The 13832-nt window shown below is 40.1% G+C and overlaps 1 protein-coding gene across 1 annotated transcript in view; it reads right to left on the reverse strand.

Annotated features, from left to right (window-relative positions):
* Positions 1-10933: 10933 nt before the first annotated feature.
* The window catches only part of adgrb3 (adhesion G protein-coupled receptor B3), a gene marked incomplete at both ends in the record, with an annotated part of 137495 nt that continues 134596 nt past the window's right edge, over positions 10934-13832 (reverse strand). Inside the window, 3 exons of the mRNA XM_080539933.1 lie at positions 10934-11122; positions 12373-12477; positions 13481-13516. Of these exons, the coding sequence (XP_080396059.1) occupies positions 10934-11122; positions 12373-12477; positions 13481-13516 (330 nt within the window). The remainder of the gene's footprint in view (positions 11123-12372; positions 12478-13480; positions 13517-13832) is intronic.

A 13832-nucleotide genomic window follows, 5' to 3' on the forward strand; every position in this document is an offset into this window, starting at 1 on the left:
TATATAGTGTGTGTGATGTTCGCACCCTGCACTGGCTCCCGATAGCAGCTCGCATCAGATTCAAGACCCTGGTGCTTGCATACCAGGCAGCTAAAGGGACAGCCCCTGCCTACCTGAAGGAAATGGTAACCCCCCAAACCCCAGCCCGTTCACTCCGCTCCTCCACCTCGGCTGGCCGACTGGCCCCACCACCTCTACATCAACACGGCAGTCGTGCTGCCCGATCACGTCTCTTCACAACACTGGCTCCCCGATGGTGGAGTGAGCTTCCCACGGCTGTCAGAACTGCAGAGTCACTACCCATCTTCCGTCGTAGACTGAAGACCCATCTCTTCAGGTTACACCTTAACTGCGGCTCCTGAGACATCTTCTGCCCCTCAGCACTGCGTCTCCTGAAGACACCCGCTTTCCCCTCTACTGTGTCCCTAAAAACTTCTATTGCCCCCTTGTACTGTTTCTCTGTTTCTCCAAAAAACAAAAAAAAATAAAAAGGTTTAGAAGAAGGTGATAGAAGAAGGTTTTTCCTTCCAACAATGGCCCCGGGCCTGAGCTGGATTACTCTTCCTGCTACGACTGGTGGATTGATGATTCACTTGCTTAGTATTCAAATGTATTGATTGTAAGTCACTTTGGAATAAGGCGTCTGCTAAATGCCAAAAATGTAAATGTGTATATAGTGTGTGTGATGTTTGTGTATATACTTTGTGTGATGTTTGTGTATAGTGTGTGTGTGATGTTTGTGTATAGTGTGTGTGTGATGTTTGTGTATAGTGTGTGTGATGTTTGTGTATATAGTTGGTGTGATGTTTGTGTTTATAGTTTGTGTGATGTTTGTGTTTATAGTTTGTGTGATGTTTGTGTTTATAGTGTGTGTGATGTTTGTGTTTATAGTTTGTGTGATGTTTGTGTTTATAGTTTGTGTGATGTTTGTGTTTATAGTTTGTGTGATGTTTGTGTATATAGTTTGTGTGATGTTTGTGTTTATAGTGTGTGTGATGTTTGTGTTTATAGTTTGTGTGATGTTTGTGTATATAGTTTGTGTGATGTTTGTGTATATAGTGTGTGTGATGTTTGTGTATATAGTGTGTGTGATGTTTGTGTATATAGTGTGTGTGATGTTTGTGTTTATAGTTTGTGTGATGTTTGTGTTTATAGTTTGTGTGATGTTTGTGTTTATACTTTGTGTGATGTTTGTGTATATAGTTTGTGTGATGTTTGTGTTTATAGTTTGTGTGATGTTTGTGTTTATACTTTGTGTGATGTTTGTGTTTATAGTTTGTGTGATGTTTGTGTTTATAGTTTGTGTGATGTTTGTGTTTATAGTTTGTGTGATGTTTGTGTTTATAGTTTGTGTGATGTTTGTGTTTATAGTTTGTGTGATGTTTGTGTTTATAGTTTGTGTGATGTTTGTGTTTATAGTTTGTGTGATGTTTGTGTTTATAGTTTGTGTGATGTTTGTGTTTATAGTTTGTGTGATGTTTGTGTATATAGTGTGTGTGATGTTTGTGTAGTTTGTGTGATGTTTGTGTTTATAGTTTGTGTGATGTTTGTGTTTATAGTTTGTGTGATGTTTGTGTTTATAGTTTGTGTGATGTTTGTGTTTATAGTTTGTGTGATGTTTGTGTTTATAGTTTGTGTGATGTTTGTGTTTATAGTTTGTGTGATGTTTGTGTTTATAGTTTGTGTGATGTTTGTGTTTATAGTTTGTGTGATGTTTGTGTTTATAGTTTGTGTGATGTTTGTGTATATAGTGTGTGTGATGTTTGTGTTTATAGTTTGTGTGATGCTGGGGCAGCTTTTGGTCCCCTCACTGCTGCCTCTGGAGATGAGTCTTGGGAACTAGAGGGGCAAGATCAATGTGGTTGTGTTGTGTTTGCACCCCCAAGGCAGGTTAACCTCTCTGCCCTTATGGGCCTGTGGGACCTGCCACTGACCTGCTCCCAAAATGAAAACCATTTTGCCATGTCCGACGGGTTTCTCAATATGTCCCAGCTGTATTTTCCTACAGCTAAATAACGTTGCACTTCCCCAACATAGATAATACAGGCCTGTATTAACATTTGTTCAAATCTAAATCATATTAACCATTGATGCAAAACTAAAGCAGCAATACAAGTACAGTGCATCAGCTTTGGGATCGGGGGCCTTGTTGCAACATGCTACGTTGTTGTAACTCCCCCATGTTAGAAGTTATGGTAACAGCACAAGTATAAACCACTCCCTTGGTTTTGGATTGTTTTATTGTAACAAGGAGATTTCTGAAAACCGTAAATGAGACCTGCAACTGACCTGTGAGTCATTGAAATATTAACGAAACACAGGAGCACTTTTTGCAAATGAAGTGCAAAACGAGCTTACGGTTTCTAGGCCTGTGACATCATTCGATTGGTTAGAGAGTATTCTAGAAGTTTATAATGAGTACACTAATTAGAACAATTGTATTAACTGAGCCAACAACTGAGCCAAGCCAGCCTAAGCTGTACTCATCCACCGGAGTTGCTGAAAAGGACAATGTAAAAGGATAATATCTGAGCCACCACAATTCTGTTTGGGTTGTCCATGTAGTGGGGGGAATCAGGACCCCCTAGGTCACCAATGTTATCTAATGTTCTGAAATGTACAAAGATCCACTGCTGTCCATGTATTAACTCCATAAACAGATGGAGGAGAATGAGACTGTAATCCCTGAGCTATAGAATGTTTATCAGACTAATTAACAAAAACATTCTAAAACACTGTTATTTAACACTAAAACCGTGTTACCAAACATAGTATTATGAGGCCCCAAGGATCTGTTCTGGACATCGGCCAATTAAACAGCAGAGGACATCCTCTGGACATCCTCAACCTTGTTATGATTATATGTAGATTCAAGTAGCCTGTTAAGGATAATACAGCCCGCCGGTGGGCCCTACCGCTATTGCGCTTGTGCAAATTGTCTTTCCCTGTACATGCTTCCTATGTTTACGTCAAATCTGACCGAGAGCAACTTTCATCAATCATAAATATTGTGTTTTACATTTGATTGCCTCAAGGCCTTATGATATCCTCCACACTAGGCATTTGAACATATAAAATTGCTGACTAACCACTGGCATTGAATTTTGAGGTTTTAGTCAACTTTGTAACATCGGTGGTGTTTCCGGTCAAAAATGACCGCCATAGGAAATTAATGGATAACACAAGTTGTAACAAGCTACAACATTCCAGGACGTATCAGACCTGTTCAAATACCTCATATATAACGTTTGACACATTTCAAACTAAACAATTAGGTGTTTGTTATGGGAACCCTTCTCTTTCCCGTGCTTATTTGCCCATCCGAACCAGACTTTCCAGACTAAACATTGTTTAGTCTGGAAGGTGTGGTTCACCTAGGGTGAAAGAGAAGGGTTCCCATAACTCTGGAAGGTATGGTTCTGATGGACACATAAGCACGGGAAAGAGAAGGGTTCCCATAACAAACACTGAAATGTATCAAACGAAACAGGTGTTTGTTATGTGAACCCTTCTCTTTCCCGTGCTTATGAAATGTATCAAATGAAACAGGTGTTTGTTATGGGAACCCTTCTCTTTCCCGTGCTTATATGCCCATCCAGTTATTCAGGTTAACCAATAGTCTACATTGTTTATGTCTCATCACATTTTGCACAGTATATGTTGAGATGTTGAAGAACTGATCCAATGTGTTGTTTGGCAGAGATATATAGAGTTTCAGGGTGTAACTGGCCTTCTTATTTGAAATTCTCAAAAACGGAAATGAAATATTCAATTTCTACTGTGTATTTAGTCACATTACAGTCATTTGGTCATATCTATGTTCATTTTTTAACATCTCACATGTCTCAGCTTTCACCAGGTACCAGATTTAGCAAATTTGACCATGTCGTTTTGGAGATATGAAGCAGTTTAATCAGACCGGTCTAATTAGACCGGGAACACCAAGGATGGGGGGGGCAAACATGAACACAACCGGAGGGTTAAGAAATTCTGACTTTTATTCTGAAATCTTTTTTTTCAGACTTTTATTCTGAAATCTTTTTTTGGGAACTTTAATTCAGAAATATTTTGGGGGGGACTTTTATTCAGAAATATTTTTGGGGGGACTTTTATTCAAAAATAAAAATGTTCGGACTTTCTTGGGTTCGTTTTGGATATTAGACTAAGCAGATCCTTCACACTGTGAAAACAAACGCATCAACACATGACTGGTGCAAAACTAGGTGAACACCAGTGAATTAATGGACTGCATTAGATAGCCCATTTCATTTGTGGATCCCGAAGTGCTGTGATGATGATGACCCTGTTTATCTGAGGCAAGGCTGGTTATGCTCAGCAGCCCACTGTGAATGTGTGTATGTTGATCTACTCTGAAATTGTCCTCATGAAAACATTTGGTAGGCTATCCATAATATACTGTAATTATTGCATTTGTTGAAAAAACCTTGTGTGAATTGTTTAGATTTTGCTCTTGGTTATTTGAGTCATGAGTTATGAATTGAAGGTATGCTGCTGAAAAAAGGATAAATGGATTAGCAGGTATGGCAGTATGATCTGACCATTACATAGGGAATTCCCACTTGAGGCAAGGTAGGTTATTTGCATATTAATGTTTGTCAATTAAGAGATGGGACATCTACAGCAGTAGAGCTTTGAAGACTAGGCCACATGGGCATACCTGTGACAATGGATGAGAATGAGTTTGGGATGAGGAAAACCACCTTGTGTGGCTGCTAGTGACTTGATGCTGAGGGAGGTGACTTGAATTTGACCTTTAACCTCATGCACTTTCATACCCACCACCATGACAAGGACTGAGAGTAGTGCTCAGTCAGGTTTAGTCAGAGAAGGAGATAAAGGACTACTTTACTTTGACTATTTGATTGGCTTCACAAGCTTCATCTGGATCATATTCTATAAATAATAACACACTTTGAGTGGGAAAATGTTACACTTTTTAAAAACAATATTTAATACTGTCTGGTATAAAGTTACAGGTAATTATTAGGTAATTACTGGTCATTCTTAGGTAATTAGTATGATGCTATTACAATGTACTGTCTAGGGGACAGTAAAATAGTGCTACTATAAAACTACTACAAATTAAAGTATTACCTTTCAGTGTAATCAGTCTTTGGAGGTGGTGTCCCGATAACTACTTGTATATAGGGCAACGATTAGTCGACATAATCGACGACGTCGATCATAAAAACTTGTCGACGTGGTATCGTATTTTTTTTTTTAAACGGGGGAAAAAAAAAAAAAAGGAAAAGAACGGGAGCCATGCAAGAATCAGCTGGGTAAGTTTTAGCTAACGTTGTTAGCCAACTGGCTAAAGTTATATTGTTAGGGTCGTAATGTTTATGTTAGCTTTACTGTTACATGTTGGAAAACAACGTCTCATGGACAGGGCTGTACATGCTATGAGCGTTTGTGCTATTAATTTATTTGCCCTGTGGCACGCGTGTGACAGACAGAGGCGCTTGTATGTAACGTTACGTAGCAGGGGTTTTCCATGTTGAAGCCAGGAGAACGCGTGATGAAATGAAGTGAGGGGTGGTCGCTATTAAAATACCAGGTAGTCATGGTGGATGATCATGAATGATGCTTGATAAGTGAATGCTATTTCAATTATGTTGAGTCCACCAGCGAGCTGTCTGTAAGATAAACAGCGCCAAGCGTAGCCTACTAACGTGAGCTGTCTGTAGTCTAGCCAGCAATGCTAGCTAGCCAATCAACTAGCTCTGTGAGCAGCTGTAGCTTGGCGTAACGTTAGGTTAGATAGCTAGTTAAGCCGGATTTATGCTTCTGCGTCGCCATTTACGCGCAGCGAAAAGCCACACGACTAATCGCAACTAATCGGAAAAATAATCGACAGATTAGTCGACTACCAAAATAATCGTTAGTTGCAGCCCTACTTGTATATAGTATAAGTAACTACACTATTACCCAGTAACTACTTGTATAATCCTGTATATGCCCCAGATGGGTAATTAAGCAATTGGCCAACCCTATATGAGTCAGGGAAGCCTGGGCTTGCAATTCAGCCAATTACAATGCATCTCACAGGCAGCCAGCCCCAATCAGAGACAGAGAATTGTTTTCAAATGAGGCAGGGAGAGAATTCACTGTGTATACATAATATAAACACGTCTGTGCTCTAGGTAAAGTCAAAATAAGCTCAACACTGTCACGCCACTGAGCTACAATGTAGCATACTCTCCTGTAGAGAGGAGGGTGAGAGAGAGAGTGTGTAGAGAATCAGATTGGCAGGCTCTCAGTGGTGCAGATGCTCACCTCCTCCTCCTCCTTTTCCTCCACCTCTCCCTCCTTCTCCTGCTGGGCGGATCGCTGGTCCCCTGAGAGGGACACACTCTGATGCTCCTTCAGCTGCAGTGGCTGTCATACTGCAGACTGCCAGACAGAACAAACAATATTTCCTTTAAGCCCCCCCCTCCCCCCCCATCTTCCTGGCCAAATATGACTGATCTTATCCGGTTAACCTTCTGGGGGCACAGCACATGCATATCAAATCCATTAGAGTGTGAATGTTAGCCGCCAAAGTCAAAAATTGCATAACGGGAGGACTCAAGGTGAGTGAGGCCGCTTTTTCTACGGCACACTGAGTCACAAAGATAACATGGGGTGAAGTATTACAGTGCTATAAGTGATGGCAGGGATGGCTTCTAATCTAGAGCTGACATTCATTGCAGGGGACAGTGACAGAGTCCATCTGGAGGCGCTGGGCAGCCATTTGAAACATATAGGGACATACTGAATTTCACAGTTTGCCAGCCAGTCATGTCATTTTTAACATTTCATTATACGTAGATATTATTTTAAGTAAAGATATATTTTGACCATTTAAGATTCCAATAAAATGCCATGACTGACAAGCAGCACTTCCAACACAATAATTATTACGGGGAGAGAAGATTTCCAAACAGCAAAGTATTTTCTCTGTAAATAAATCCATCCATGAAATACTGTAGGATGTACTTAGTTACAATGTACTTTGTATCATTATCAGCTATACAGTTTAGTATACCTGACAGGTAAAAATAGGGGGGAGGAGGAGGAGGAGGAGAGGGAGGAGGAGGAGAGGAGGAGGAGGAGGAGGAGAGGGAGGAGGAGGAGGAGGAGGAGAGGAAGAGGAGGAGAGGCTATGAAAACAAGAATATCCTGGAAAAGGAGATGTGAGTTGTTAGAAAAAGGTTCACTCTTATGAAAGCTGAATATGACTCATGCTCATGCTGAGGGAAAGGTCTAGGTCATCTTCTTTTGTATCCCCCTTTCCCACTCATAAACTGTGGACCAGCATCATACTATTCTGTACTGTGGAAAATCAAGGTACAGTGGGGTGCAAAAATGTGGCCACCCCTGGTTTAAATGAATCTCCAAATGATTGAAAGCAAACCTGAACACTAAATGCTTCAAAGTTAAGCATGACACCTTTCTGCACATTTGAAAGCTTTCAATTTAAAACGTTTTCTTTTTATTTAAATTGTTAACGTTTTTAAATTATAAAAAAGGAAAAGGGGCCTATGCAAAAGTTTGGGAACCCTTTTGGATTATTCTTTGTTACCTTTTGAGAAGATGATTACTAAGGCCCAGACCAAGGTGAATTACTCGCTAGCGGCTAGGGCTTCAATGAGTCAGGTGAATATAATTCCAGGGTTGAACTATATATTCTGAAGTAACTGCATGCCTTCTAAAGTATCCGACTACAGTGGCTGTTGTGTCTGGTGTTAAAATCCATGGGTTCCTCTAGTGCAGGGGTGCTCACACTTTTTAGGCTTGTGAGCTACTTTTCAAATTACCAGCTCAACAAGATCTACCAACCAAATAAAACATATTGCCATTGCTGCGAACACAAAAATGTACTGTAATAATAACAAATTAAGGCCACGCTACACTGTTTCAAAATCAAAGAAGAGATTTATTAAACTATATAACAAATATTCACACTGGTAGTCCATTAACATTAACATTAACTCAGGAGCTCTGAGTGGTTTACACCAGACTGGCCAGTGCCAAGCCAGGTGCCATCGACGTCTCCGGGCGGCGGAGTGTGTGTGTGTGTCTGTCTGTCTGTCTGTCTGTGTGTGTCTGTCTGTCTGTCTGTGTGTGTGTGTGTGTGTGTGTGTGTGTCTGTCTGTCTGTGTGTGCATGTGTGTGTGCTTGTGTCTGTCTGTCTGTCTGTGTGTGTGTGTGCTTGTCTGTGTGTGTGTGTGTGTGTGTGTGTGTGTGTGTGTGTGTGTGTGTGTGTGTGTTGTGAGGCGGCGCGGGGCTGAGTGATGCCCTCTCCTGTGTGGTCCAGACGGGAGGCGTCCCGTCTGGACCACACAGGGGGGAAAAAAAAAAAACTTTTTTTTTCCACTTTTTTTTTTTTTTTTTTTCCAATGCCGTGTGATCTACCCACACTACCTTCGCGATCGACCGGTCGATCGCGATCGACGTAATGAGCACCCCTGCTCTAGTGGATAGTGTACATAGCCTTTATTTATGTAAACCAGCTCCTTTCCCTTCTTGTTTTTTTTTTTTTTTTCCTAGCACCAGGGGAGCCACCCCTCCCAAATTTCGTTGTTTGGTACCTGTACTATAGCAATGACAATAAAGACCATTCATCATTCATTCATTCAAAATGGAAAATAAATGGAACAATTGAAGTCAAGGCAAGATCTGGAAGACCAAGAAACGTTTCAGATAGAAGGGCCCGAGATCTGATGAGAAATGCCCAGAAGAACCCAAACATCACTGCAAAAGAGCTGCAAAAAAGAGCAGCAGACACCGGTCTAGTTGTTCACAGGACAACAATACAGCGTACCTTAAACAACAAAGACCTACATGGCAGAGTTGCCAGAAAGAAGCCTTTCCTACGACGTCAACACAAAATTAAGCTTCTGAAGTATGCAAAAGAAAACCTTGAGAAACCTAAAGCCTATTGGAACAATGTGCTTTGGACTGACGAAACCAAAATTGAACTTTTTGGCCACAACCAAAGAAGGTATGTTTGGAGAAAAAAGGGGGAGAATTTATAGAGAAGAACACCTTGCCAACTGTTAAGCATGGAGGTGGCTCCATTATGCTTTGGGGTTGTGTAGCAGCTGGGGGCACAGGCAATATTGTGCAGGTGGAAGGAAGAATGGATTCTACCAAATATCAAGACATTCTAGAGGCTCATGTTCAAGGACAGTCCAGAAATGTAAGTTGAAGAGAGGTCGGGTATTCCAGCAAGACAATGACCCGAAGCATACCTCAAAATCAACCATGAAGTACCTCCAGGAAAGACGGATGAAGGTTTTGGAAAGGCCATCAAAGTCCCCAGATGTGAATATTATCGAAAATCTGTGGAGAAATCTCAAACATGCCGTGCATGCAAGAAGGCCGAAGAATATTCCTGAGATACCGTAGAGGTGTTCTGCCAGGAAGAATGGGGGGGAAATCCAAAAACAAGAATTGAAAGAAACTTGACGTTTGTAAGATCTTATAGTTGCCCGAGGAGGAGTTACTAAATACTACCTAACAGGGTTCCCAAACTTTTACACAAGGCCATTTTCCTTGTTTTATTATTTTGAAACTGTAAAAAGTAACAAATATAAATTAATCTTGCTTTAAAATGTGATGAAATGTGTCATGTTTAACTTTGTACCATTAGAGGTTAGGTTTGCTTCTTTTCACTTAGATATTAATTGGCATTTTGACTAGGGTTGCCCACATTTTTGCACCCCACTGTATAAACAATGACATGCATAGCCTTTTGGACAGTCACACAATATCAGTCATTACTAGTGTGGCTAAATGAAAGTAATATGAGTATCTATGTGTATACAGTACACTACAGTATGTGGAGAATGAGACTGATAAGCTGTGATGTGCTCTCTCATTCATAGTGGAATATTTTCTTCACCAATGTCTTTGACTAGCTAACAGTTTAATTCCATAGTGTTTGTTCAATCAGTCCTAATGTGTGGTTGCTGAATTCAGTGACATGATCAATAAACCAGACAGAATCAGTGTTGGTGACCTGTGGGAACATATCACATGACACAACAGCAGGATAGACTTGACACACCCTCTGAAGCAGTACGAACATATTTCCTCTTTTATTTACATTCCTTTCAAATCTTAACATTTTTCGCTATAACTCTTTATCAGGTTGGCATTTTTCTCATTAAAATAAATTGGCACAAGTAAAACATATGTAGACAAAAGTTTATTTACACCATACAACGTTTTTAAATATTTTATACAGGGCTGCAGATGAGAGAGCTTGCTGAGATCCTTCAAGCAGATTCTGCAGTATTAAAGTTGTGAAATATATTATTCATATAAAAGTGAGTATTACCTTTATTGCATTTAAAGCAATGAAGAATGTAGCTTGACAAACATTCATTTTTATATGACCGAAAAATCCTCTTTGCCTCTCTTTTTTTTTATATTATAAAGTAAAAAGTGTAGTAATGGCCAAACAGACTGTTATAAACGTTTTAAAAACCTGCATAAATATATACATTGTGCTTCTGGGTCCAGTTTTGTGAAATAAAAACTGGACCCAAGGAAGCTGGGACGACATGGCATGTCATTTGCTTTTTGAGTTCATCTAGAAAGATGACTCCATTTTTATATATTTTTTGCCAATTCTTCCACAGGTACTTTGAAACACATGATGGTAAATATTGTACACCTGGCTGCCCCACACTAAGTACACTAGTGAGAATACAAAAAGTAACACTGATGTTTTTTGTTTTTTTCCCCTTTTTTTTGTTTTCCTCTTCTCAGTGGTTAAATCGTATTGGCACATAATGTCCCTGCCATACTTGTATAATCCAGATATGTATGCCAAGGCTGTTGAAAAGTCTGTCGCTTTTTTCAGTGCAAAATACATCCTTTCCCCTCCTTTCCCTGGTTTGCTTCTCCTTGTTTTCCTCTTTTAGACCTCTGTTTGGAAGTCCCCTTCCTGGACATCTAATGGTAGGTTGACACACTTCTCCCACTCTGCCGGCGTCATCTCCAGAGAGTCCTTGGTGTCAGATTCTAGTACATTCATAGTGGCGTAGTTCTGGTACTCACAGGCTGGGTTGTAGCTCTCCCAGGGGTTCTTGTTTGGCATTGCCTTGTCCTGTGAACATGGACAGGGAGATGCGTGGTTAGTAGCACCTTTCACTGTAGTCACAGTTCACTAGCTTTGATGGTACTTCCTCTGAACCTCATCCCAATTGATTGCATATTAATGATATAATGGTACTGTGAGAAGCATAAGTAACAAAAGGTAATGATAGGCTATCAAATGTGCATATGGTTAGGCTATACACCATCATGAAATAAAAATGGATTGTGCTTTCCCCAAGCCCAGTAATTGTGTGAAAGTCCACCGTGTGCCATTCTGTTTGTAATCTGAACGCACTCTCTCTGACAGTCTCAAAGAGACTATAAGGGAGCAGAGCTGTTAGTCAGGGAATACACAATGGTTACTAATGGTGTCTACAGCCAGCTCTGCAGTAGATTTATTTTTTGAAAAAAAGGCAGGAGAAAAAAAGGGAATATGGTGATAATTTTCTATACAAATGTCCTCGCAGTGGTTACTAAGCAACAAGCAGCAAATTACATTGTGCTGTGGGGCTGATTGAAATGTGAGTGAAAGAGGATTACATGCGGCCGAAATGTTGCAATGTAGCTGACAGTGTCTATTCACACACAACGGTGTGAGTGTGTTTGGTCAAGAGTCCAATTTCTGCTATTCACACAACCTACAGTAGAAACCTTTCACTCGGGGCTGAGAACGACCTGATAAACCTTAACTTGTCTGACTTTTCATTAGAGAATCAGTTATGCAGACAGGTATGCAACGGCTATGGGTAAAAGTAAGGTATAGTCATCTCAGATTCCCTGATGAAATACTGTACCAAAAAGAGTGCAAATTCCCCCAATATATATGTATATTAATGTTATCAAATAATCTGTCATGCGTGTATGAAACAATGATGAGGTCACCGGGGAGGTAAATACAGAATGTAGGTAAATAAAAGTGCATTTAAAGTTCAATGGTCTTGTGTGTGTGGATGGATGCTCTTTAATGCAGATGGAACTACCATGTGACAGTACTGTCTCACTGAGAATGCCTGTGGTGAGATAACACTTCTCATTGTGCTAAAAGAGCCCCCGAGCCTCCCTGCCAGCAGTTGGCAAGCCTGCTACATATAGGAGGCTTTTCTTCCACATGAATACATTATCTGGATAACTATTCATTTACTCAATCACTCACTCAGTGTGCTGAGTGGATGCCTAAATAAGGGTATTTGGAAGCTGTCCCCTCTAATTGGTTGACAACCGCCACCCCCTTCACCTTACTGCTCATTTCCTGTTACTCACCATGCTGCCCATATTTGGTATGTCTCGAAATCGGTCCAGGGTTTGAAATTTCTGATTCAGTTCCTGGAACAGCTCCATGTGTCTTTTCCTGGTGTGCATGACTTTCTGCAATGGCAAGGTTTTTTCTTTTAATTGAAAGCCAATAATGGAAATTAGTGTTGTTCCGATACCGATACTAGTATCGGCATGGCCACCGATACGCACAAAAATGCTGGTATCGGTATCGGCGAGTACTTTACAAAAACGTAAGTTTATATATATATATATATTTTTTTTTTTTTTTTTTACTTACGTTTTACAAAAACTTTACGAGTTTTACAAAGGTTTTGAGCAGTGCCAGACTAAGTGTTAGCAATCATTTTACATCGAGGTGAGTATGCGGCTCAAAAAACATGTTTTTTTGTTTTGTTTTTTCAAACGCCGTGGTATCGGACCGGTACTCGGTATCGGCAAGTACTGCACCGTCAGGTATCGGTATCGGGATCAAAAAATGGTATCGGAACAACTTTGGAAATGCAACTTCATCTCCTCCCATACACTTCTCTGAATTGCATTTGCCATTGTAATATAGCAGGTTTTCATAGGTTTTTTGTAAGAGTAAGCCAATTTGTAGGAGCACAATTCTCAAAACCAAATCTATGTTTTGTATGTTTGCAGAAAAGTTGATGACAGCCACTGAATAGAACATAGGTACAGTGTGATTGGTAAAAGGGGGTTCGAGGGGGTTTTGATTCATCTTGTTCATTCATCCACAGTGAGCCAATGTAATATTTCCATCAATTCAAGTGCAAAAGTCAGATGTGAAATGTGCATATGACTTAAAAAGCATATCGTTTTTAAATTAAACTTATAGCCAATGGATGTAGGAGATGGAGAAGGACAAATGCAGATGAGAATTGCTGCCTTGCATGGCAGCTGACAGCCTTGCTTTTACCTTAACGACACAACACTTCAATAAATCTTGGCTGTGTCAAGACCATGTTACAGTACTCCAATAAGCTTAAGTGCTACACAAAGTAGAAGTAAATTATAGGGCAAATACAAACGCAAACATGGCCCTTCACAGTGTAACAAAATCATGCTCTTCACCAACCAATACTTTACTTACTTCAAAGTCCAGGTCAGAATACCGCGACTTTCTTCTCTTTGAAAGTAAAAACACACCACTGATAGTTAGATAAGAATGTTAATAGGGTTGCAAAAATTCCCATAAGTTTGGGAAACTTTCCTATCATTTCCAAGGTTTGAACTTGTGAACTTTGGACATTATCGGAAAGTTTCCCAAACTTACGGGAATTTTGCAACCAGAAATGAGTGAGTCTTTAGACACACATTAGATACATACAGTATGTGAATATTATAGGAACTCTAAACACCAATACCAGTGAAGACAAATTAATATTCTGAGCAGGACAATACATAAACTATAAAAAATGACATCATCAAACAATCTCACAACA

Source organism: Nansenia antarctica (assembly GCF_963989245.1).
Source record: "Nansenia antarctica genome assembly, chromosome: 1".
NCBI lineage: Eukaryota > Metazoa > Chordata > Actinopteri > Argentiniformes > Microstomatidae > Nansenia > Nansenia antarctica.